Consider the following 22,060-nt stretch of genomic DNA (forward strand, 5'->3'; position numbering starts at 1 on the left):
CAGGGTGGGTCACTTGGATATTTTCCAGTAGTTTTTTTCTTTGATTCGGCTGCAATACTATCATTTAAAAGAAATAACTTGAGGTGGATTACAGGAATGGGAAGTTCAATCCTGGATGGTTATCACTTGCTAAATGTGAGGAGAAAATGCGGTATGGCATTAGGATATGTTGAGGAATCATACGTAGTGATGGCACTTGGCTTCACCTGGGATATATCACAGGATCACGTGGAATCATGGAAGAGTTTCAGCTGGAAGAGACCTTAAAGATGATCTGGTTCCTGCCATAAGCAGGGACACCTTCCACTAGACCAGGTTGCTTAGGGGCCCCAAGCAGCCTGTCTTGGAACACTTCCAGGGATGAATGCGAGGAAAATAATTACTAAGAAGAGAATCATGAAGAGATTTATGGGGAATGGGAAGAGTGCACAGAATTGGTGGAAAGAGGCAAATACACAGACACAACATCATAAGGGAAAGTTGAAATCAGTTGAAATGATGTGGAAGTAAAGGCCCAAAAACAATGTGTCAAAGCAAAGTGAAATATTTCCTTGCTGCTGTGGGCTGGCCTTTCCCTGTTGCTCTTATATCTTCTGGGTTTTACTTATATGCAACTTGTCTACTTTGTTCTCATTTAAAAACACTGTAAGTGCTTAATAATATCACTGGCCTTTTCCAGCCTGCCTGCAGAGGCAGTGATATTTGATAGCAAATTCATTGTTCCTCTATAAGGAAGCCATACCATAAAGGTCACCAAATTTGGTCAGTGCATTTTAATTTGTACACACGTTAAAGGTCATGTTCCTCCCTTCCACTGCAATAACACAGTGTGTTTACTCTCTTATCAGAGGTGACTGTGTGTGGCTTGGCTGAGGGATCTTATCAATGCAAATGGAATATGAAGTATTAATAATAATAATAATAATAGTAATGAAAGCACTGTTGCAAATGTAAAGGGATTTTTTTCCCCTTCTGTATGTTTACATAAAGCTTGGAGATAACCACACATCTACAAGGTCTGATTTTCTGCTGTGTTGCTCCAATATTTCCTTTTTCTCTCCCATGAGAACTCCCCAGCCTTCTGCAGAGCTTGTGCTATTGTGTGTTGGAATGACAGCAGTTTCAGATTCATAATATCATCTTTGTAGAAACACGTCCAAACGTAATTAAGGACCTGGGCTCTCAATCCAGCAGACCTCAAATTAGCTTTCAAAATGCATATTAAGGGCATAGACAAACGCTTTCATGCAATTCCAAATGACCTCTGAGGGCAGGGTGAACAAAATTGTATGAACCTCTTTAATGTCACAAAACTCTCTACAGAGATTTGCATATAAAGTGAACCATTTTATGTCAAACAGATTTGTTAATCTTACAATGAAGGAAACAGCACTTGAAAATTAATCAGGGTGGGTTTTCATTGCCCAACAGAGGCCCTTAAAAGGACCTGACCTGATAACTGGCAGCTGATGTTGTGTGGTTACTACATTTAATAATTTTTTGGTTTTATTTGCTGAATGGGTTTGCAGGTAATAAATTTCCAGAGCAGATAAAGCTGCAATGGTTTCTTTGCTCAAATAGTGGAACTGTACTTTCAGAAGTTCTTATAATCCTGGCTCTGTTGGAAAATGCTTCATAACTTGTTTGTTATTTTAAAATTGTGTTACAATACGTGTAAGCATTTCTGTGAGTAAAATGGGTCATCTCACTGTGTCTTTTGGCACTGATTGCAGGGTAGATTTTTACTTGCTTGCCAGAATAACCTAAGGAATGATCATTGAAAAATGGACCTTTTCCCCCAGGAGACAGATTCTTGCCCATAGAACCAAACTGAAAATCCTGGGGTATGTCTAGGCCTTTCCTCCAGCCTGGAGAAAAGGAGGCTGAGGGAACACTTTATTGCTCTTCACAAATACCTGAAAGGAGGTTGTGGTGTGGTGGGTGTCTACCTCTTCTCCCAGGTAACAAGTGACAGGATGAGAGGAAACAGTGTCAAGCTGCACCAGGGGAGGTTTCTATTGGATATCAGGAAAAAAATTCTTCACTGAACAGGGGTTGTCAAGCAAACAAGGAGAGTAGTGAACTCACTGTTCCTGGAAATGTTCAAAAAATGTGTGGATATGGCACTTGAGGACATGGATTAGTGGTGAACATGGTGTTGGTGTTGGGCTGATGGTTGGACTCGATCTTAAAGGTCTTTTTCAACCTTAATGATTCAGTGATTCCATAAAGGTTTACATTATTTGGCATTGCAGGAGGGAGGGACAGAGACACATGGTCTTGGGTTAACCATGTTGGATGAAGCTCTTTGGTTACCCTCATCATCCTAATCCAAGGGCAAGGACTAAGACTAGGGAGAGATGGAATAAAAGGTGGGATATTGGTGAGATTAATTTAGCTAAAGAAAGCACCCTACCCACTGATTTTGTCCTGCAGGAGACCTAGAAAATGCCCCGACCATGGAGTAGAGACAGGGGGTGTCTCTACTCTGAAGTGATGTCACATGCTCTGATGTTCTCAGAATAGAGCAGCTGTTCTGGTACAAATCCCTGACTGAACTAAAATACCTGTTTCTAGGGATTTTCATCTCCTTTATGGAGGCAGTTGAGAAGTCTTGACCATCCTGCCCTGCAGTGCAAAGTTTAACCAATCCACAGAGGGTAGAAAAGCTCAATGCTGAATTTCCATACATGATTCAAGTGCTTTTTACTTTTTTTTCTATTCAATATAAGTACAGAGAAAACAATTTCCTTTAGCCTCTCCTATTATCAATGCTTGGCCCCAGCTAGTTTTTGAATCCTTAGCAAGAAAACATTTTTTTCCTCCTTGTAAATGTATTTGCTTAGGAATTTCCAAGAGGAAACTTGCTTCTCTGGGCCTGAGGCCGTAATGGGCTTTAATGGTTTTTAATTACTTAACTATCTGTTGCGACATAATTAAAATGTCTTCCAACATTTCACATTTCACCCCCAAGAAATAAATAACTTCTAGGTTGTAAAATATGACTTACAGCTTCATTTTCTGAAACAATGAAGGAAAGGTTTCTTTCAGGCTGTCACATCCAGTTTTCCTGTCAATATAAAGTGCTTCTCAGCTGTGTCCCTAAATAGCCTTTGCTTCTCCCTTCCCTGCTTTTCACTCCTATTTCACATGTGTGTTTAAAGAGCTTCTGTCAGGATTAAAATATATCTTTACCTATTTTACTAAAAAACCCCGAGAGCCTTGCAAAAATAACTGTAAAAAGCCATTACATCTTGCTACAGGATTAGGGGGGTTTTTTGTCCCACGCTGCATTCTTTTCATCTTGGGAAAATGTGTACAATGAAAATAGATTAGCTGCAATTTAATCAACAAATTTGAGGTGTTCTGGGTAATGGACTTACAACAGGTTGGGAAGAGAGCTGAAAAACCAGAGCAGTGCTGCAGCATAGCATTCAAGGTTTAGAATAAGCTAATATAATTAAGATTAAATCAGATACTGAGCTTATAATTACTTCTCAGACATTTTCTAGCAGAAGATAATCTAGTAGCTTTGAACTTTTCCCAAATTCAGCCTGAAATTGTTTGTTGCCTTGATATCTATATCTCTATTTAGATACACATTTTAAGTGATAGTTAACAGGAATCAGTGTTTTCCAAAGCGGATTGCAAGGATACAAGTTTGCCTGGATAAAACATGTTTTTTAGGAGGTTTTGTTAAATTCTATCAGCTCCTGTATGTGGACAGAGCTTTGCAATTTAGCAAGAAAAAGATGGAGAAAGCAGCCATGTGACCTCTAGGAGTGTTTGGCAAAACCTCCAGGTCTCTGAAAAAAAAACCAACAACCAAACAACAAAACACTTACTCGAGTTTTCTTGATACTTCTTTGAAGTTGAGGGGAAGACTCTCAAAATTCAGCTTGTACTAAGAGTGCACTTCAGGTGTTGATCCATCTGCTGTTCTAGGAATGCCTTGTCTTTGTAAACATCCGAGTGTGCTTCAAGTGCAAGTGGAAGCTGGGGGGCAAAATGATCTCAGATTGCTCCTCTGAGCGACTGTGGGTGTAGCTGCAGGAACTGAGAGGGGGACATGTTGCCTCGGAGCTCCCTGTGCCCAGGAGAGTCAAGGAGGACGGGGCATAGCCCTAATGCAAGTGAGAAAGAAAGATCTTCAGCAGTTAAAGCAGAAAGAGCTGGAAAAAGAAGAGCTGGAAAAAGAAGAGTCGGCCGTGTGGGAAACGCTATAAAAATGCAAAGCTCTCTGAAGAATTATGTTGTAAAATAAATGATTCATTTTACAGATGGTTTGGCTTTTTGTGGGTTGTTTGGTTTTGGGGTTTTTTTATTTGTCCTTAACTTTTCTGTGGCTGTGGCTCTGCTGTTCTGAGACCTGTAATACTTTGGCAGAAACCTGGTAGGATCTGCCATGAGAAATAAACCCATTACAGGTTTGGAAATGATATACTATTTCCATGTATGTGTAGATTAACTTTGATTCAAGGGATGACATGATGAATCATATTTGCTTTTTTATTCATTTTTTATTATTCTTCTTTTTTTATTTTTATTTTTTTATTCCTTTGGAAAATTGGAATTCTCTTGAGATCAGCCATGCTTTCCCTCATGAAATGTCTCCACTTCCTTCACTTAAAATGGATACAACTCAATCATTGCATTGATGTTTGGGGTGTTTGAGATAGAAAGTATTAACTATGTGATTCTGCTGTCATGAAACTCCCATGGGAAAATTAGGACCTTTGCATAAAGTGAAAGGTTTGTGTGGTCTCATGTGAAGATGACTGTAGATGGATGTCCCAAGGAAACTTGAATAGGTATACAAAATTTATAAAGATACATGATATGCACAGCATAATAATTACTCATTTACTGAGTGAGGCAGAAATCCTGCCTGAGAGGGAGAGGGGAAAAAAATAAATAATAGTAATAATAATATATATAATGGGAAATGCAACATTGCCTAGCTGTTGAGTGCTTACATTTCTGTTGCTGATGTGCTTCCAGTGGGTGTTGGTGCCTTGGTGTTATTAAAAATATAGGCATGTGTTTCTCTCTGTGTCCCAATTTCCCTCAAGAATGGCAGTAGGGCATTAAGACACGGTTTATAATCTCAGATTCTGTTAACCTGAACTGGACATAATAACCAGAGTTGTTAGATGTGATATTATTACGTATGTTGTTTATTAACATAATTTATGTAATATTCAGTTGAGGGTACCCACACCATGGTCTACAGATCCTGTCTGGTGAGACAATCTGTACAACCTGCTCTGTTCTAATATTAATTAAGGCTGGAAAAGACCTCCAGGATCATCAAATCCAACCTTTGTGTCAAGTTACATGTGAAGGGATGATTCCATAGCCCTTCCTGAAACAGTCTGGGCACCTGTAGAGTGAAGGGAGTTGCTGCCTTTTGCTCAAATATCAGTATTTTTTTAACCAAGTGACAAAAAGAAGCTGGGATATCCAGCCACTCTTCCTCAGGATCTGTAGGAAAGGTGGTGTGATCAGACAGAGCTCAGGAACAGCTTCTAATGTTCCACCAGCATGTACAAATTTATGGCTGGAGACTAAAGGAACTCAAAATATTGAACATTTTCCTTGCTGAAACATAAAATAAGAAAAAAGAACTAGGAATAAACAGGAGAATCCTGCCCCAGATTTTAAGACTGTGAAATACTAAATCTACTAAGAGATGTTGTAAACAGCAGGAATCATTATCCTGACTTACCAGCCAGGACAAGCTCATAAACTGTGGACCAAATACCAGGATAGAGGCTAGGCTGCATTTTTCCTACCTCTGATCAGTCTTAGTTTGTTTATGGTTGAGTTTTATATTTGCTTTAGTTGGTTAAAACCAAGAAAATTAGGAAGGAGGCGAGAACATATAAATGCAAAATTAGAGTGAATAGGACTTTGTAAGGGTGGAAGGAGGAAAACAGGGGAATCTCTCTGCAAAGAGAGTGATGGAAAAGCCCTCTGAAGTGATAATTGTGCAGCATTTGAAGCTGCTTTTCAGCATTATCTGAGACTGCTGCTTGAAGCTAAATTACCCATCAGCGTCCTCTGCTGACCAAACACAGGCTTTGACATTTTAGAGTTGGAGAAGGACACCGAAGTTTGCACTTGGGAGCAGAGGTTTCCTGGTTTGACTTGGAATTAATCAAGGTTAAAATAAGAGGGGATGGTTTAGCAGGTCTGTTGTCTCATGTGCTGAGCTTTCAGAGTGCACTGCAGTTACCCTTCTAGAAATTAAAGCTCCAGTTGTGGAGCTGCCATGAGGAAACAACAATTTGTGGTGGGGGGGGAAATATTAAAGAGAATTCGAATCATAGAATGGTTTGGGTTGGAAATGACCTTAGAGATCATGCAGTTCCAAGCCTCCTTTCATGGGCAGGGAAACCTTCCAGCAGACCAGGTTGCTCCAAACCCATCCAACCTGGCCTTGGACACTTCCAGGGATGGGGCAACCACAGCTTCTCTGGGCAACCTGTGCCAGGGCCTCACAATAATTTCTGTGAGCCCTTGTCCACCTTTATTCTCCCCAAAGATTCACAGTAAACTGATGGAAAAGTGTGAACAAATTTGTACCCCAAAGTAAGGTTTTGGGGAATCCCCTTGCACATCTCTTTCCTTTCATGCCTGACAAAAAGATCCTTCTTAACACATGCACATGGGATGATGCATTTAAAGTGCTTTTTTTTTTCTTTTTCCCAAACCCAAAGAAAACATATCTGTGTGAGTAACTGAAAAGCTGATGGAGAGCCAAGATGACTCACTGATTATCTGCCAGGGAGGCAGGACAACACAGTGTCTTAATGTGAAAAAAACCTACTAGTCTGGAAATGCACACTTTAATAAAAGAATTCGTTTGATTGGGGGTTGAAAAATAAATAAATAAATCTTTTCATATCAAGATGACGTTACCAAGTCTGGTGGCTGCAGGACTGGTTGATCTGGTCTCAAGGAAAATGTCTGTGTTAACTGTTTCATTGAAGATACTTTTTTGTGTTTGTATTGGATAAGAAGATAACATACAGTGTGGGATCATGGAAACAACCTCCTTCTAATCCATCTAAAAAGGAATTGAATTATTACAAAAGATTTTAAATAGGAAAAAATAACATTATGTCCATGGAGGTCACTGGGTAGGCTGATGGGTTGAAGTAGAAACGAGCATCAAAGTTAAAACTCTGTAGAGTCTCTTTTTCTGTATTTGAAATGGAATGAAATCAGGGTGGTTAACACTGGAAGTATATTTGCCTGCCCTGCAAACAGTCCATGTTATTGCTTGTCTCAATTTCATTGCACAGCAGAGTGGAGAGGGACCTCTTTATCTCACAGGAGACAGTTTTCTCCTGGCAGCCAGAAAGCAGATCTGACACCCCTCAACCAAAACCAAACTGAGTAGCCTTACCCAAGTCCAGCCCTCTAAGCAAAGCCTGAATATTTAGTGTGACAAGATGATTTAAGCAGGAAGAAAGTAGTGTAGAGAAGGTGTTGTGTTTAAGGGAGATTTTCACTGGAAGTCCGAAAAACCAGAGAATTTCTCCATGTTGCACTGACTGCTTTCAAATAGCTATTTTTTCATTGAAAAAAAGCAACATTTTCTCATGAATTTACTCTCCATCTTCCCATTAAAGATCCATGTATTTATTTCTCTGTCTTTCTCCTCTCAGCTACGAGCCAGGAAGATGAAGTGCTGCCTCCTCTCCATCGCCTTGGCTGTTCTGGTGCTCGTTGTCATCATCATCGCGGTCTCTGTCAAGCGCTGAGCTGGTTGTGGTTTCCACAGGTAAAAGCCTTTAACTAAGTCTTTTATCACACTCTGTGAGATGGCTGAGAGACAGTTTAGGGAGCTGATTATGGTAAGAAAAAAATGTCTTCACCTGCAGGTTCAGGTCCGGCCTACTAAAATATTTCTCTGTCTCAGAAATAGCCTTAGTGGTCCTGAAATGTGAGCCAGGGTGATATTCAAACAAAACATCATATTACCCTTTCTCTGCTGTTTGTGCTGGGCTTGCTTTTACATGGATCTCATAGCAATTCTGGCTGATGGATCCTGATTCCGTATGAATTAGAGAAACAGAAGCAGTGTTAAAGACTCCAGATTGAAGTAGAGTCAGGGACAATCCAACAGCCCAGGGACAATCCAACAGCCCAGAGATGTTGCAAAGCACACTTACCTTCTGAGATGTTCCAAAGAGACTCTCTTGAGGGGCAGGAAAACAAACAACTGGAGATTTCAGTAGGGAATGAAAAATAAAAAGGGATTTTTGGAGATCTTTGCCCTGGATCTACACCTAAAGGAGTGTTGGTCTCTAGTAGGAGGACTGGGCTGTAACCTCAGCAATATAGTGAGATATCAAAACAACTTCATCCCACTGGTGAAGTATAATCTGTGACATATTGTCTCTGTAAAGACTGTACTTTAAATGTAAAGTATAAGACAAAAAGAAAGTTTTTATTTTCCTTTCTTTTGCCTCATTACCCCTGGAAAATGACTCACAAATTATTTCTGATAATCTCCTTCTGTTACAAAGCATCTCTAGCTGTCTCCTTCTTTAGAAGGTTTTCAGGCCGTTATTCAAGGGGAGATTATGAGATTTACAGATTTTCTGCCACCTAGAGGGGGTCTGTGTGGCTGATACCATGGGAAAGGTTCCAACTGGTAAAACCTGAACCCAAAAATATCAGTGAGACTTTTCCTGCAGAGAAAAAGTAGGAGCCCTGAGGCAGAAAGCAATGGAGGGTGGGGACAATTCTTAGTTTAGAGACCCCTCGTGTCCCTCAGAGACTTGAATGAAGCATGTGTGACATCACTCCTGTCCTTAGTAGATCCTGTCTTATCCTGAGGCTCACTGGGACCTTTTGCAAAAATTTAAGTGGAGATTTGTTAGCCTGAGCTATCCTCTGGAACCACCTTAGGGAAAGCACAAAGGATTGATAGATTTTTTTTAATTATTTGCTTTTATAAGAGTTCAGTGCTGCTTGGCAGTGCTCTCCTTCCACCCAAGGATGAAGGAATTGCCCCCTTTCTACTAGAAACTAGAAGGGGGTGGTTCAAAACAATCACAGAAAGATGATTCTCCACACTTTTTAACCTCTGGAACTACTTGTGGCATGATGTTGTGGATGCCAAAATTTGGGAATTATACATGACCAAAAAAAAAGAAATTGTGGAAGGATATCTACCACCTCACTGGGTTTGGATGAGGATGATCAAAAGCTCTACATTATTGCAAGGAGAAATAGCTATAAGTATTTTCCTTGGTGTTTGGCCAGCCCTGAAGTGAGGGTATCAGAAAAATGGTCCTTTAGATTGACTGAATATCGATGTTCTTACAGCACATCTATCTATCTATCTAATTTCTATGTATATTTTTATCCCTCTTTTACATGAGACACTGCTTATGGGTGCAAACAGTGATCTGTCCTGATAATTTAAATCTAGAGCAACTATAATAATTTTAATTGCATTACTCTGGTTTTACCCTGCATTAGTTTGGAAATGTGTTCCATCATGATAATCTGTAATATAATGCAATTTCTTTTAACACAGTTAAATATTCCTATCTACTAGAAATTACAAATCTTATCATCAGTTGGCTACATCTAGACACATTTTAATCTAAATCCCTGAAGTGGAGAAAGTCAGAGAACCAAAATATTCTTACAATAAAACTCCATTGGAAAACTAAAGTTAATCTTCTGTTCAGAGATCCATGTCTTGGGGGAAGTGAACCTAAAGATACTAATGAGACCCCAGGAAAAATATAATCCTCTACTTTTCATCATCAGTTTTGAAACTAATTACTAAGCTTCTAAAACAAGAGTTATCCTCCAGCAGTAAAAATGTAGGCAGAACCTGCATTAAGTTATGCTGGAACAAGTATGATTTCTGATCTTTAGAAATGGTTCCTAACCCAAATGGTGTGCAACAGATTTCATATTTATAGTTTGAAGATTTCCAGATCAGAATGTTTTCAGGATTTCCATGTCCACAATGATGCATGCAATTCTACTCTGAATTTTAACGCAAGTGGGTTTTAAAATATAAGTGGATTTCAAAATATCAGTGTATTTAAAGATTTAGCTACCTCAAGAAACCGGTTCATATAAAACTGTCTTACATACTTTAGGGAGAGGGAGAACAGCTGGATTTTAGTGTGTAACAGCTCTACATGACTCTTCAGAGAAAACAAGAGGGAAGAAAGCAAGTTAGGAAACTAGTTACTAAACACTGTGGTTGGCATAGGACAAATCACTGAATAAAATCCCAAATTCAGTGATGACTGGCAAGAACTTCCATTTAACATGTCATAAAGAGTTTGCTCCATGCTGGATAATTCAGGAGCCAAAAGAAACAGCACCAGCTACTCCATTCCAGTGGTTTAAGTGCCATTTCCAGGATATTAAAGGTAGGGGCTTCTTTAGCTTTTCTCAGTGGCAATGAGAATATGAAGGTCACTATTCAGTGAGTCAAAGAAATTATGCCATTAATATCTATGATTATTAATATTGTTTTGATTATTAGCATATAAAGTGTTCTTCCTTTTTTTTTTAATTTTTATTTGGTTGATATTTCTACTTTTGCAATAATGATACTGAATCAATGGTTCGTCTCAACACCACAACTCAGACATGACTTGGACAGACAAGCCCGTTCCTTCCAGGGCAAAGATCACTTTATGTATCTTGAGAAGTAAAAAGCAGTTTTTCCCATGAGTTTTGCAGGCAGTTGTGCCACCCCTGGCTCTGGCTCCGTGCGTGCAGAGGGCCCAGCTGTTCAGGAGAGCTCTGAGCCCCGACTCTTTGCCCGTCCAGGCCTCTGCCATAAGTGCGTCACTGCTCCCTTGGGGCAGTTTTGTCTGGCAGGGAGAGGGAAGAGCATGTACAGAGACTGAAGAGAAACTCCTGAGGACTTCTGTCTGTGTGTTTGTTTGCTGACACCTTAGGAAAATAGCCCAGGAACTCTTGGGTCACGCTGTGCACATCCTGTGTCAGCTCTGCAGCTGCTCCTTTTGCTGCCACAGCCAACATCAGTGCCCATGTAAAAGGACGGGATTGCAGCAGCAGTCTGGGAGAAGCCTTTTTGTTAAAAACATCTTTGTACAGTGTCAATATTTCTTCAACCTAGACAGACCTTCTGTGCCCTTCTTTTGACTCATTTGGATGAGTGCACACTTACCCAAAGTGACAATCAAGACTGTTGGAATCCTAAGCCTGAAGCATTATTTATAGGAAAATAGAGGTGACAAACTCTGAGAAAGATGGTAAATGGGTTTGATGTTTAGAAAATGTACTTTCCAGTGACAACTTAATCATCTCAATCCTGTTAGGCAAAGAGAGAGAGAAGGAATGATGACTTGACTGCTCCCTTTTCTTGGAAGAAGTCATTGCAACAGAGGGTGCCTTCCTCTTTACCAAGACACCTTTCTATCAGACAAAGGTTGCTGGACTGAGCACACAGACTTTGCTGTAGAGATTCCTTAAATCCCATGGGCTTACTGTGCTTTCCAGCCTTACAATCTGCCAATGAATAAAGAGGCAAGAGACCCAGAGGAATAAAGCAGTGTTTCCCTTCTTGGTGGATGATGCAATGGTTGATAGTGTTGCTCAGCTATTGAAAACAGAACAACAGTCAGGAGTACAAGTGATCATTAGTGACTGGATGTGGCACTTAGTGCCAGGCTTTAGTTGACATGGTGGTGTTCAGTCAAAGATTGGACTTGATGATCTTGGAGATCTTTTCCAGCCTTTATGATTCTATGATTCAGCAAATTCTCCCAACCTTCAGTGACTTAGAGCTCAAAGTCTTCCTGATATAGGAGATAGTTATTAAATCTTTAACAGCCATTGAGTAATTCCTTTCCTGGTAATTTGACCATTTTCATTTTGAAACATTATAAACTTTTAAAATATGAAATACCCTGAGCAAAGAGTTCCACTCTGATTACACTCACCATATGATCTTGAATGTACAGATAAAAATTCATAGAATCATAGAACAATTTGGGTTGGAAGGGATCTTAAAGATCATCTCGTTCCAGCCCCCTGCTGTGGGCAGGGACACTTTCCACCACATCAGGTTGCTCAGGCCCCATCCAACTTGGCATTAAACAATTTCAGGGATGGGGCATCCAAAACTTCTCTGGCAACCTGTTCCAGTGCCTCACCATCCTCACAGTAAAGATTATTTTTCTAATATCTAACCTAACATCTTGGACAGCATCTCCTGAGCAAGGCATAGTCTTTATGAAAAAGTAATAATCCAGCTTTAAGTGTGTGTTTCCTGAACATGCAACTGCCTTGTTTTGAATTTAAATTGAATTATGTATCATAGAAAAATAGAAAATATTGGGTTAGTTTGGATTATTTTGTTTTCCTTCACAGTTACAGCTTTCCCTGCATAATTCATTTATGGGTTTCTTATGTGATTAAGTGTTTTATGTAACCTGATCAGTGGGGATGAAGCTCAGACAGTTTATTTTAAATAGTCCATTTCTGGTGTTTGTTTTTTCCCTTTCTTTCAGACCTTATGTTTTTTTGCTTGTGCTTGGTTAGGTTTTTTTAGTACCTCATGCACTGCAGAGTCCCTGTGTTCTGTACCTGATCCCACCAACAAATGCAATCACACACCCTGTGTGTGTCAGGGTCAGGAGGGCTGTGGGTGGCAGAGAAGGAAAGATTGACAAGTGGCTTTGTGATACTTGGCATTTACAGCTCTGGTGTTCCTTCCAAGCAGAAGACAAGTCTGGGCACCTTCTCCTGACACACACAACAGAAATTGTGACTTTTGCCCAGTGCATCTCTCCCTGGCAGTGTCATGTTGTTGGAGCACAGCAGCTCCTGCTCAGTGTTGAACAGAGCAATCATTCAACCCAAGGAACTTTGCAAATAAGGGCAAAACACGGACAGGGATGTTTCATGGCATTGCTTTTGCCTTTTAAATTGATATCACAGGGCTTTACTTAGTGCCTCTGTTTTTACACACATCTATATATGGCTTAATAACTCTGTGAGTGGCTCAGTTTTCAAGCTTGTTTCAATATTTGAAGCTTTATAAGGGTCACAGTATTTTTGACAGCTGTCATTGAAATCCTAAAATAACTCAGCCCTCTGCCCTGGCTCTGGCATTGCTGCCATGTTTGTTCTGCAGCACAATCAGGAATCAATAGCTCTGCAAAATTTCCCCCCCTCCTCCATATCCTATTACTTTGAAAAGGCTCCTACATTTAGAGTCAGATGTCAGTTCTTGTTGTTTCCATTCTTGTCTTTTAGTCTATAATTAATTGCTGGATCCTGACATTCTTGCTCAATTTTTGCTCAGGCAAGAAGAGTGAGATACATCCTGATTCTGCAGTAATTTTTGCTTAAAATTTAAATAAGTCAAAAATGATCTGAATTGAGATCTGAATTTTCACTGAATAACATGTAATGGCTCTGGGTTTATGATTTGGCCCAGTTTCTTAAATTAGGATAACATTTGTATTCTTTAAGACTTTCCTGATTCCAATGGTTGCATCTCCATTTCCCTCAGCTAAATTATTCCCTGACAGCACATTAAAATCTGTGCCACAAATGTGTAGAAGAGAGAAATGATTACTAGTAGAAAAAGAAATTTTAAGAGAAAAGAGTCTGCTCTATGCAAAAAAAAATCCCTCAAAATAACAGGCCAAGAAAGGCAGAACTGCCAGGAAATAGGTAGAATAATTTCTAAGAATTTCTCTAAGAAAACTCTCAAAAAGTTTTCACTACTTATACACATCTCTTCCAAACCTTCAAATATATTCATGTTTTGATAGGACATCACATGCTCAGGTTGTGATTTAATGTGTTTCAGAGTGACCTTGATTGTTGCCCATCTTCATGCTCTTTGGTCTTTATAAGCTTCACAGAAATGCCAGGTCATTAAATCTACTGTGAAACAGAGTTAAGGGAGGATGGATTATGTTGCCTTTGCCTGAGCTCGAGAGTTGACATGCAGACAGTTCCTGCAGCTCAATTAACTTGTAGTAACTTGAATCCATTGATTTGAATCCAAAGTCAGTAGGACTTTGGAAGAGTCAGCAGCTTTCTTCATCCCATCTCAGGTTTCCTTGCAATCAGCAGGAAAATGGGATACTCCCCCTGTGGCTGTGAATTATTTTGACCCTTCAGATGGATGCCAAGTCTTTGATCTAAACTTCCCAAAGCAATCTGAAGACAGTAATTATTTATGCTTTGTAACGTCTTTAAACTTTAACCACCTCCAAGGACCTGACAGAAGAGGCTGAGCTTCAGCAAGTTCAGTTTGAACTGTGAAACAGCACAAAAATGGGTCTGTTCATCCAGACCAATGGTCTTGCTGGCCTCACATAGTGCCTCATTCACAGATGCTCAAGGAAATACCACATGAAAAGCTGATGTTTCAGTTACAGTTGTGGACAACACCAGTCATTCCTTTAACTGCCTAAATATGGCTTGAGGTGACTTAAAATTTTGGTATCGATTTGGAAAAGATTGTTATAAATGTTTGTCTAAAATGTTTTTGAATGAGTCAGTTCCAAGTATCCTCTTCCTTGTGGGCAGTCTCAGTTACCCAGCAGCAGTGATGTCTGATGGAGGGAGCAGTTGCAGTGATTAATGGCTCAGGAGGGTTCTCTGAGACAGAAATCAGCAGCCCCCAGGAGAAGAGTGGATTAAACTCTTTATAAGAGCAACACAGAGTTTTAATAAATTGCTTTCACATCACTCCACCCCTGTTGGCTGATATTTTCACTTGAATTATCTGTCTCATCCAGCCCCTAAAATACAGTGAGTTTTTGCTGTTGTGAGAGGGACAAGAGCAAAGATCAGCACAAGGGAGTCAGTCCATCATTCCTTGGGGGTCCCTTTCAACTCAGCATATTCTGTGATTCATCCTGGTGCCCCTTGGCTCTGGGGTGAGTGGACTTGCAGTGAAGTCAGTCTGGGAAGGTGTGTGGTTCTTTTTGATGAGGATCTGAAGCAGTTTATTCTTCTGTGAGGAGCAATTCCTTTTGACCTGGGTGTGATGGGGAGATGGGTGAGGTTGTTGCTGTTGAGCGAAGAGCTTTGTGGGAGGGGGGGAACAGGAGGCCCTGAGCAGCCAGTTCTGTGCTGGCATGTATTGATCCAACAAAACCCACAAGTTCTATATGTTTCAGCAGCATTTCAGTCATCTCAACTGGCTGGACATTGCCTTTGAATGGGAAGTAGGGAATAAATCTCTTGTTTTCCTTTGCTTCTTTGCTTTTGCCTTATTGACCTGCCTTTACTTTAACCCACACTTCTTTTCCATTTTGTTTCCCAATCCTGCTGAGGAGGGGAGTGATAGAGCAGCTTGGGGACCACTTTGTGTCCTCCTAGATTTTCTTGGGAATAGGGCAGCACAAAGTTCATCAGTGCCATTCACTACATGACAGGGAATGATTCTCAGTCATAGAAGCTGCTTGAAAGTGTTTCATGGCTGTTATCCTTGGTGATGGTGCCAAAGCAGAGTAATTTTGGATCAATGTTCTCTGGAACAAAACCTAAAAAGCAGCACAGGAGGTTTTCTTTGGTAACAGTGTTTTAAAGGAGAAATATTTTGTCAATTTAGCTCGAGAATGTAGAGTCCCAGCAGGAAAGGCTCTTAGAAAGGCAGCACTTCTGTGATTATCTCTTCATGAAGAGTGATGTTAAAGAGGACAGTTTGTTTGGTTTTCTACCTCTCAGGGTGAAGTAGATGAGAAGATTGTTCTGTTTCTTCAGTGCCAGAATTTGAGTTCTGTCTTAGGGAACTGCAAGCTCAACAACTTGGTGTCCAACGGGTTGGGCAGCATTTCAGTGTCAGAGGAAAATCATTACAAGTGATATTCTCTTTAAATTGCTGTGCTTTATCCCAGCCATCTCCACTGAAGCCCTGCTGGTGGTCATTGTGTTTGGGAAATGGTCCCATCCCATGATGTGTTGCAGTTTGTTGTGTTCTCCTTTGCAACCACGTGATTCTCTCCAAACAACCAAAATGATATGGGAGGTATCTTAAAAACTGAGAAATCAGGCAAAGAGTAGAGGCCTTATTCAAGGCTGTTTCTGTGGCTTCCTTTTCTTCCTAGGCCTTCATAAAAATATAAAAATTCTAAAAATCCCACTTCTCTGCACTCTTTATAATGTAGTGGTTACCATGCCTTTATTAGCTATTCACTTCCTTGGATAGAATTAAAAATGTCCACATTTTGATAATATATATTTAATTCTATATAGTCTACTCAATATATAAATAGTAAACTCCTATTTGCAATCATCTCTCTGAGAGATTCTCAAAATAACTTTAAAAAGAGAATTATAAGTCCATTGCACTCGGTGTATTTTCTGAAATATTCCTTGTAGTTTCATTAGGCATTAAAAGGAGTTGGAATCTGCTTCACAACAGCCATTCATTTACAGAATGTGCTTCAGCTCTCAAAATAGGCTTTTTAGATGTAACTGGAAAAGGAAACTTTTGACTTTAGTAATGACTAGTCTTTATTTCCTAAAAAACTGTTGGAGAAATGGCTTTTTTACTTTTGGGTTTGGTAAGGAAATTGCTTAAACTTTGACAGATTATTAATTCCTCAATTAATAGCCATTTTTTGACACTGAAATGGGCTTTTCACATTCCAGTGTTGCATGACTTTGCTCTATAGTGCATAAACCATTTAATTCCTTTCACGAGTAGATCATCAGAAATTACTGTGTTGAGGACTTGTACAAAGAGAAACCGGATTTACAACTGAGCATCTCAAAGGAATCTCATCATCCTGACTCAGAAGGTGGGCAAAGTTTCTTGTCACTGACACAATGAGCAAGGTGGAGTGGAGAACATTTCAATTTGCACTTTGCTGTGGTTGATTGAATTTCCTCTTGTCAGCTGACCTGATGTAGCTGTCCATGGACAGCCTGCTGAGGGTGCAGAAGAAAATGCATTAGTTTTGATGTCATGTCATCAAAATAACATCCCAGCCATTGCTGCCTCTCAGCTGACAAGCAGAAACTCATTAAAGAGCAGTAATTTGATCCCTTTTGATTGTTTGCCTGGTCTTCAGATAAAAATAGAAAAGCTGTTATCATCTGTGGAATATTTTCAAGGCATCTGCTTTTTCATTGAATCCTAGAATGACTTGGATTGGAAGATCATCTAATTCCAACCCCCTGCCATGGGCAGGGACACCTTCCAGTAGCCCAAGATGCTCCAAGCCCTGTCCAACCTGACCTTGAACATTTCCAGGGATGGGGCAGCCACAGCTTCTCTGGGCAACCTGTGCCAGGGTCTCACCACCCTCTGAGTGAAGAATTTCTTCCTAATATCTGATCTACTCTCTTTCATTTTAAACCCATTTCCCCTTGTAAAAAGCCCCTCTCCATCTTGTAGAACTCCTTCAGGTACTGAAAGGCTGCAATAAGGTCTCTCTAAAATCTTCTCCTTTCCAGGCTAAACAATCCCAGTTGTCTCAGCCTTTCATAGAATCAGAGAATCAACCGGGTTGGAAAAGACCTCTGAGATCATCAAGCCCAACCCTTGATCCAGCCCTGCCGTGGTTCCCAGACCATGGCACTGATGCCACATCCAGTCTCACCTTAAACACCTCCAGGGACAGTGACTCCACCCCCTCCCTGGGCAGCCCGTTCCAATGTCTGATCACTCTCTCTGTAAAAAATTTCTTCCTAATATCCAACCTAAACCTCCCCTGACAGAGCTTGATACTGTACCCTCTTGTCCTACTGCTGGTCCCTGGGAGAAGAGACTGACGCCCACCTGGCTACAACCTCCTTTCAGGTAGTTGTAGAGAGTGATGAGGTCTCCCCTGATCCTCCTCTTCTCCAGGCTACACAACCCCAGCTCCCTCAACCTCTCCTCATAGGACTTGTGCTCGAGTCACAGGACTCCTCATAGCAGAGGTTCTCCATTCCTCCAGTCATCTTGGTGGCCTCCTCTGGGCTCACTCCAACAGGTCAATGTCCTTTTTGTGATGAGAATCCCAGAGCTGGACACAGCACTCCAGGTGGGATCTCGCTAGAACAGAGCAGAGGGGCAGAATACCCTCCCTCCCCTGCTGCCCACACTGCCTTGGATGCAGCCCAGGACATGTTTGGATTTCTGGGCTGTCAGTGCATCTTGCTGGGTCATGTCCAGCCTCTCCTCCACCAGCACCCCCAAGTCCTTCCCAGCAGGGCTGCTCTTGACCTGTTCATCCCCCAGCCTGGATTGATTTGGTTGTACATCTCCTCACTTAAATAAAAGCCAGACTTCCAAAGTGCAAGTGCCTTGCAGGACCACACAAGGGTTGAGGTTCTCAGGGACCTCCAGGGCTCACGTGGTCCAAGTGCCTCCTCAAAGCACTTAGACCAGATGGTCAGGGCAGCATTTGGTCAGATCTTGAGCAACTCTGAGGATGATGATCCCACAGACTCTCTGAGGAACCCTGTTACCACCCTCACAATGAAAAAGAGTTTCTTTCTTATGCCAGAAATGGAATTACCTCCATTTTAATTCTTGCAAGGATTGGGTGGTTTTGATGTATAGCACTGTGCCTTTTAAGAGTTTTCTCTGTGAAGAGGCACTCTTGTTGATTATTTGGAACAAAATCATTCTTAGTTTTGTAACCACTATTTGTATTATGTTTACAACATGCAATTAAGGATTCCTATTAAATGTTCTGTACAAGGCAGATCCCAATAACCAATGTTTATTTACATTTTTTCCAAAACACAACATTGAAAAGACAATAGAGAGGAAATTTAATGCAAGAGAGAAGCTATAAAACCTGCATTTCAGCTTGTACGAACAAATTTGTGTATTTATTGGCCTAGGAAATTTTCTCCTTTGACACTGAAATATTGCTGTGGGGTGAGAGACAAACAAATTTCCTGGAATCCCTTTTATTTGTAACAACTTCCCCTTTGCTGAATTACATATTTCAAATAATATCTCGTTAATGACCAATATATGGCAAATATATTCTCCAAGCTTATTAGTACAGAAATAATTGCAAGTGGCTGCTGTAGTTCATTAAGGGTTATTTATTTTATAGTTCATTAAGGCTAATTTTATAAGCACAAAATATATTTTAATAGCCACTTTTGCCTCCTCTTTTATTTTTTTTAATGTTTCTCTGCCATCTACTGCTAGCAATAGTTTCTGAGCTTCTTCTTTAGTCATAGATAATTTGCCACTGTGTTTACTGTGAACTGCTTAGTGGTGGCTTTTAATCAACAGTTTGTCTGGGCAGTAGCAGGTGCTGATCTTCAGTCATATATTCATTTACATCTGCTTTTCCTGGGTCATAAGGGCTGGTTACTGTGATGTGTAGTGTGTTGTTGAATGTAATTAAAGCATATCATAGTAGCTTAACATACAGTTAAACTCACCAGTCTGGAGAGCCAATTTTCCAGGAGTTATACGTTGTTTGGTTGTTTTTAACGAGCTTTTATTTGTACAACTGAGTTTCCTCATGCTCTTTGCTCAGTACTTCTCTGAGCCAGAGGGTACCTGCCCTATCCAAGGCAGATTTGGGCTCCACAGGTGCTGCACTTCCACAGATAGGCAGGTTTTCCATGGCTCAGGTTTTCCATGGCTCAGGTTTTTGAGCAGTCGCAAGGGAACATTCTCCATCTCTAATTCATTCCTGATTTTGATCCGGAGAGAAACTAAAGAGCAACTTTACCTTAAATCTAATCAAATTATCTCAGACTGATGCACAACTGGGTAAAGGGAATGCTCACATCAGCTCAGACATGGAAGAGAGGGAGGAATTGATTTCTTTTTCTTGCACCTTTTCCACTTTCAATGAATACTTAAATATTTATTGATGAAAAGGCCAGAACTGGAGCATTCTGTCTCTCATTCCTGTGTCTTTACTACCAAGGAATGGAACTGTGCCTCTTTAATGTCTGTCTGAGCATTTTACACCTTTACATTTACACATATAAAGTGTGATTTAAAGTCATTTACACACGTGGAACAGGGAAGCAACTACAAAACAGATCAAACGGGGACCTGTTCTGCATTCCTCACACCACCCTGGCTTACGGTAGAAATCCAGTTGAAAAGGTTACCCTGGGTTTAAGGCAAGATCTTGGTTTGAATTCCCATTCTACCATGTAAGATTAGAGCCAGAAGAAATACTATGAGGAGTACTAAACTGTTTTCCTTCCCTCTCGTGGGATTAAAGAAACCAATATGACAATACTCAGGAGCACTCAAAGGCAGAGCCATTTCTGTCCTTCCTTCTCACAGGGATAAAGCAAAATTTGAGTGTCATACAACTGCTGACAAATGTAGGTGAGGAAAGGGAGTCATCTTGGGATATATTCTTTTTCTAAAATTATGAATATATTGAATTTTAGAATCCTCTGACATCTTTGGTGTTCAAGTAGTAATTTCAATTCAATTTTCTGTAGTGGGAATTTTGGTTTTGGTAAACTTGACACATTAATTTCTTGCTGGAGCTACACAGGCATGTCTGTGCACATACATGCACCCAGAATCTGGGGGAAATAGCAACAGTAAAAAAACAGTTCCCTTGGTGGGGGAAACAATCTCACAGAAATGATTGGAGTCAGGGACAAAGGAAGGATTTATTCCATTATGAAGAGGATTAAAAGAGCATGATATTAACCCACAGCCAGCCTTCCCTTCCATTTTCTTGGAGCTGGAGGAGAAAGTACTGACAGGATTAGGTATTATGTGCATAGATCTGTGTGTATAAGTGGTGTACGTGTTTTTCTTTCATATGTGCATCAGACAGGCTGAAAGAGCAAGGACTGTTCAGCCTAGAGAAGAGAAGACTCCAGGGAAACCTTAAAGCACCTTCCAGTACCTTAAGGGGGCTTATAAAAATGGAGGGAGAGGGACTTTTTCGTCTGGGCAGATGCAGACAAGACAAGGGAAATTGGTTTTAAACTGACAGAGGGCAGGTTTAGATTAGAATTTAGGAAGAAATGCTTTACTCAGAGAGTGGTAAAGCATTGGAACAGGTTGCCCAGAGAAGCCTCATCCCTGGAAGTGGTCCAGGCCAGGTTGGATGGCCCTGGATGAGGCCTTGAGCAACCTCATGTAGTGAGTGGCATCCTTGCCCATGGCAGGGGTGTTGGAACTAGATGGTCTTTAAGGTCCCTTCCAACACAAACCTTTCTGATTATATGATCAGTATCTTTGTTAAAAACAGTTTAGTTTCACTACGAAATATTGTGCAAATTGGATACTGTTGGTTTCAGTTGTTTAGCACAAAACAAAGGGCTTTGAAATTACTCTTCATTGCTGTGAATAAGCACCAAATGTTTTCCCTTTGAAACATTTTTCTAAGTGAAAGATGTGACCATTCTTTCTTTTGTGTTATTTGTAATGAGTGGTCATGGGGGCTGCTTTTGTCTAAATACCCAGCAAGTTAATGAGCTTACTTCCATGGGAACAGAAAATCTCACTGTGAGTCCATACAATCCCTTTTTTTCTGGTAAGATCTTGGTGCACAGAGACACAATGGAGAAGACTTCTCAGTAGCTGAGAAAACAGATTTTCATATTCCAGGTCATTCCACCATTTTTTTTTTTCTCTCATCCACCGTGAATCTGAAATTGAAGTTTAAGACAGGTATTTGGGTGTTAATGCACCTCTAGGAGTGCCAAGTGTTCTGAACTCCACAGAATCAGTGATGCCTGAAATGGGGGCTTTAAATCTGAGCTGAGTTTTCAGTCCCAAATTTCTGTGGTTTAACCCCAGCCCCATACAGCTGTTTTCTCACTTTCCCTCCAGAGGGATGAAGGAGAGAATTGGAAGAGTGAAAGTAAGAAAACTTGTGGGTTGAGTTAAAAACAGTTTAATAGGTAAAGCAAAAGCTGTGCATGCAAACAAAGCCAAACAAGGAATTCATTCCCCACTTCCCGTGGGCAGGCAGGTGTTCTGCCATCCCCAGGAAAGCAGGAATCCATCAGACATAGCGGTGACTCGGGAAGACAAACACCATCACTGCAAATGTCTCCCCTTAATTCTTCTTGCCCAAGTTTTATATGTTGAATGTTTGGAATATCTCTTGGCTCAGTT

The 22,060-nt window shown here is 40.5% G+C and overlaps 1 protein-coding gene across 6 annotated transcripts in view; it reads left to right on the forward strand.

Annotated features, from left to right (window-relative positions):
* The window catches only part of TSNARE1 (t-SNARE domain containing 1), a 479,220-nt gene that overhangs the window by 407,393 nt on the left and 49,767 nt on the right, over nucleotides 1–22,060 (forward strand). For all 6 annotated transcript variants that reach the window (XM_017828461.1, XM_017828457.1, XM_017828456.1 and 3 more), the window contains one exon: nucleotides 7,677–7,792. In XM_017828461.1, the coding sequence (XP_017683950.1) occupies nucleotides 7,677–7,772 (96 nt within the window). In that variant the 3' untranslated portion in view covers nucleotides 7,773–7,792. The remainder of the gene's footprint in view (nucleotides 1–7,676; nucleotides 7,793–22,060) is intronic.

The sequence above is a fragment of the Lepidothrix coronata genome, unplaced genomic scaffold, assembly GCF_001604755.1.
Source record: "Lepidothrix coronata isolate B3197 unplaced genomic scaffold, Lepidothrix_coronata-1.0 Scaffold148, whole genome shotgun sequence".
Classification (NCBI taxonomy): Eukaryota; Metazoa; Chordata; class Aves; order Passeriformes; family Pipridae; genus Lepidothrix; species Lepidothrix coronata.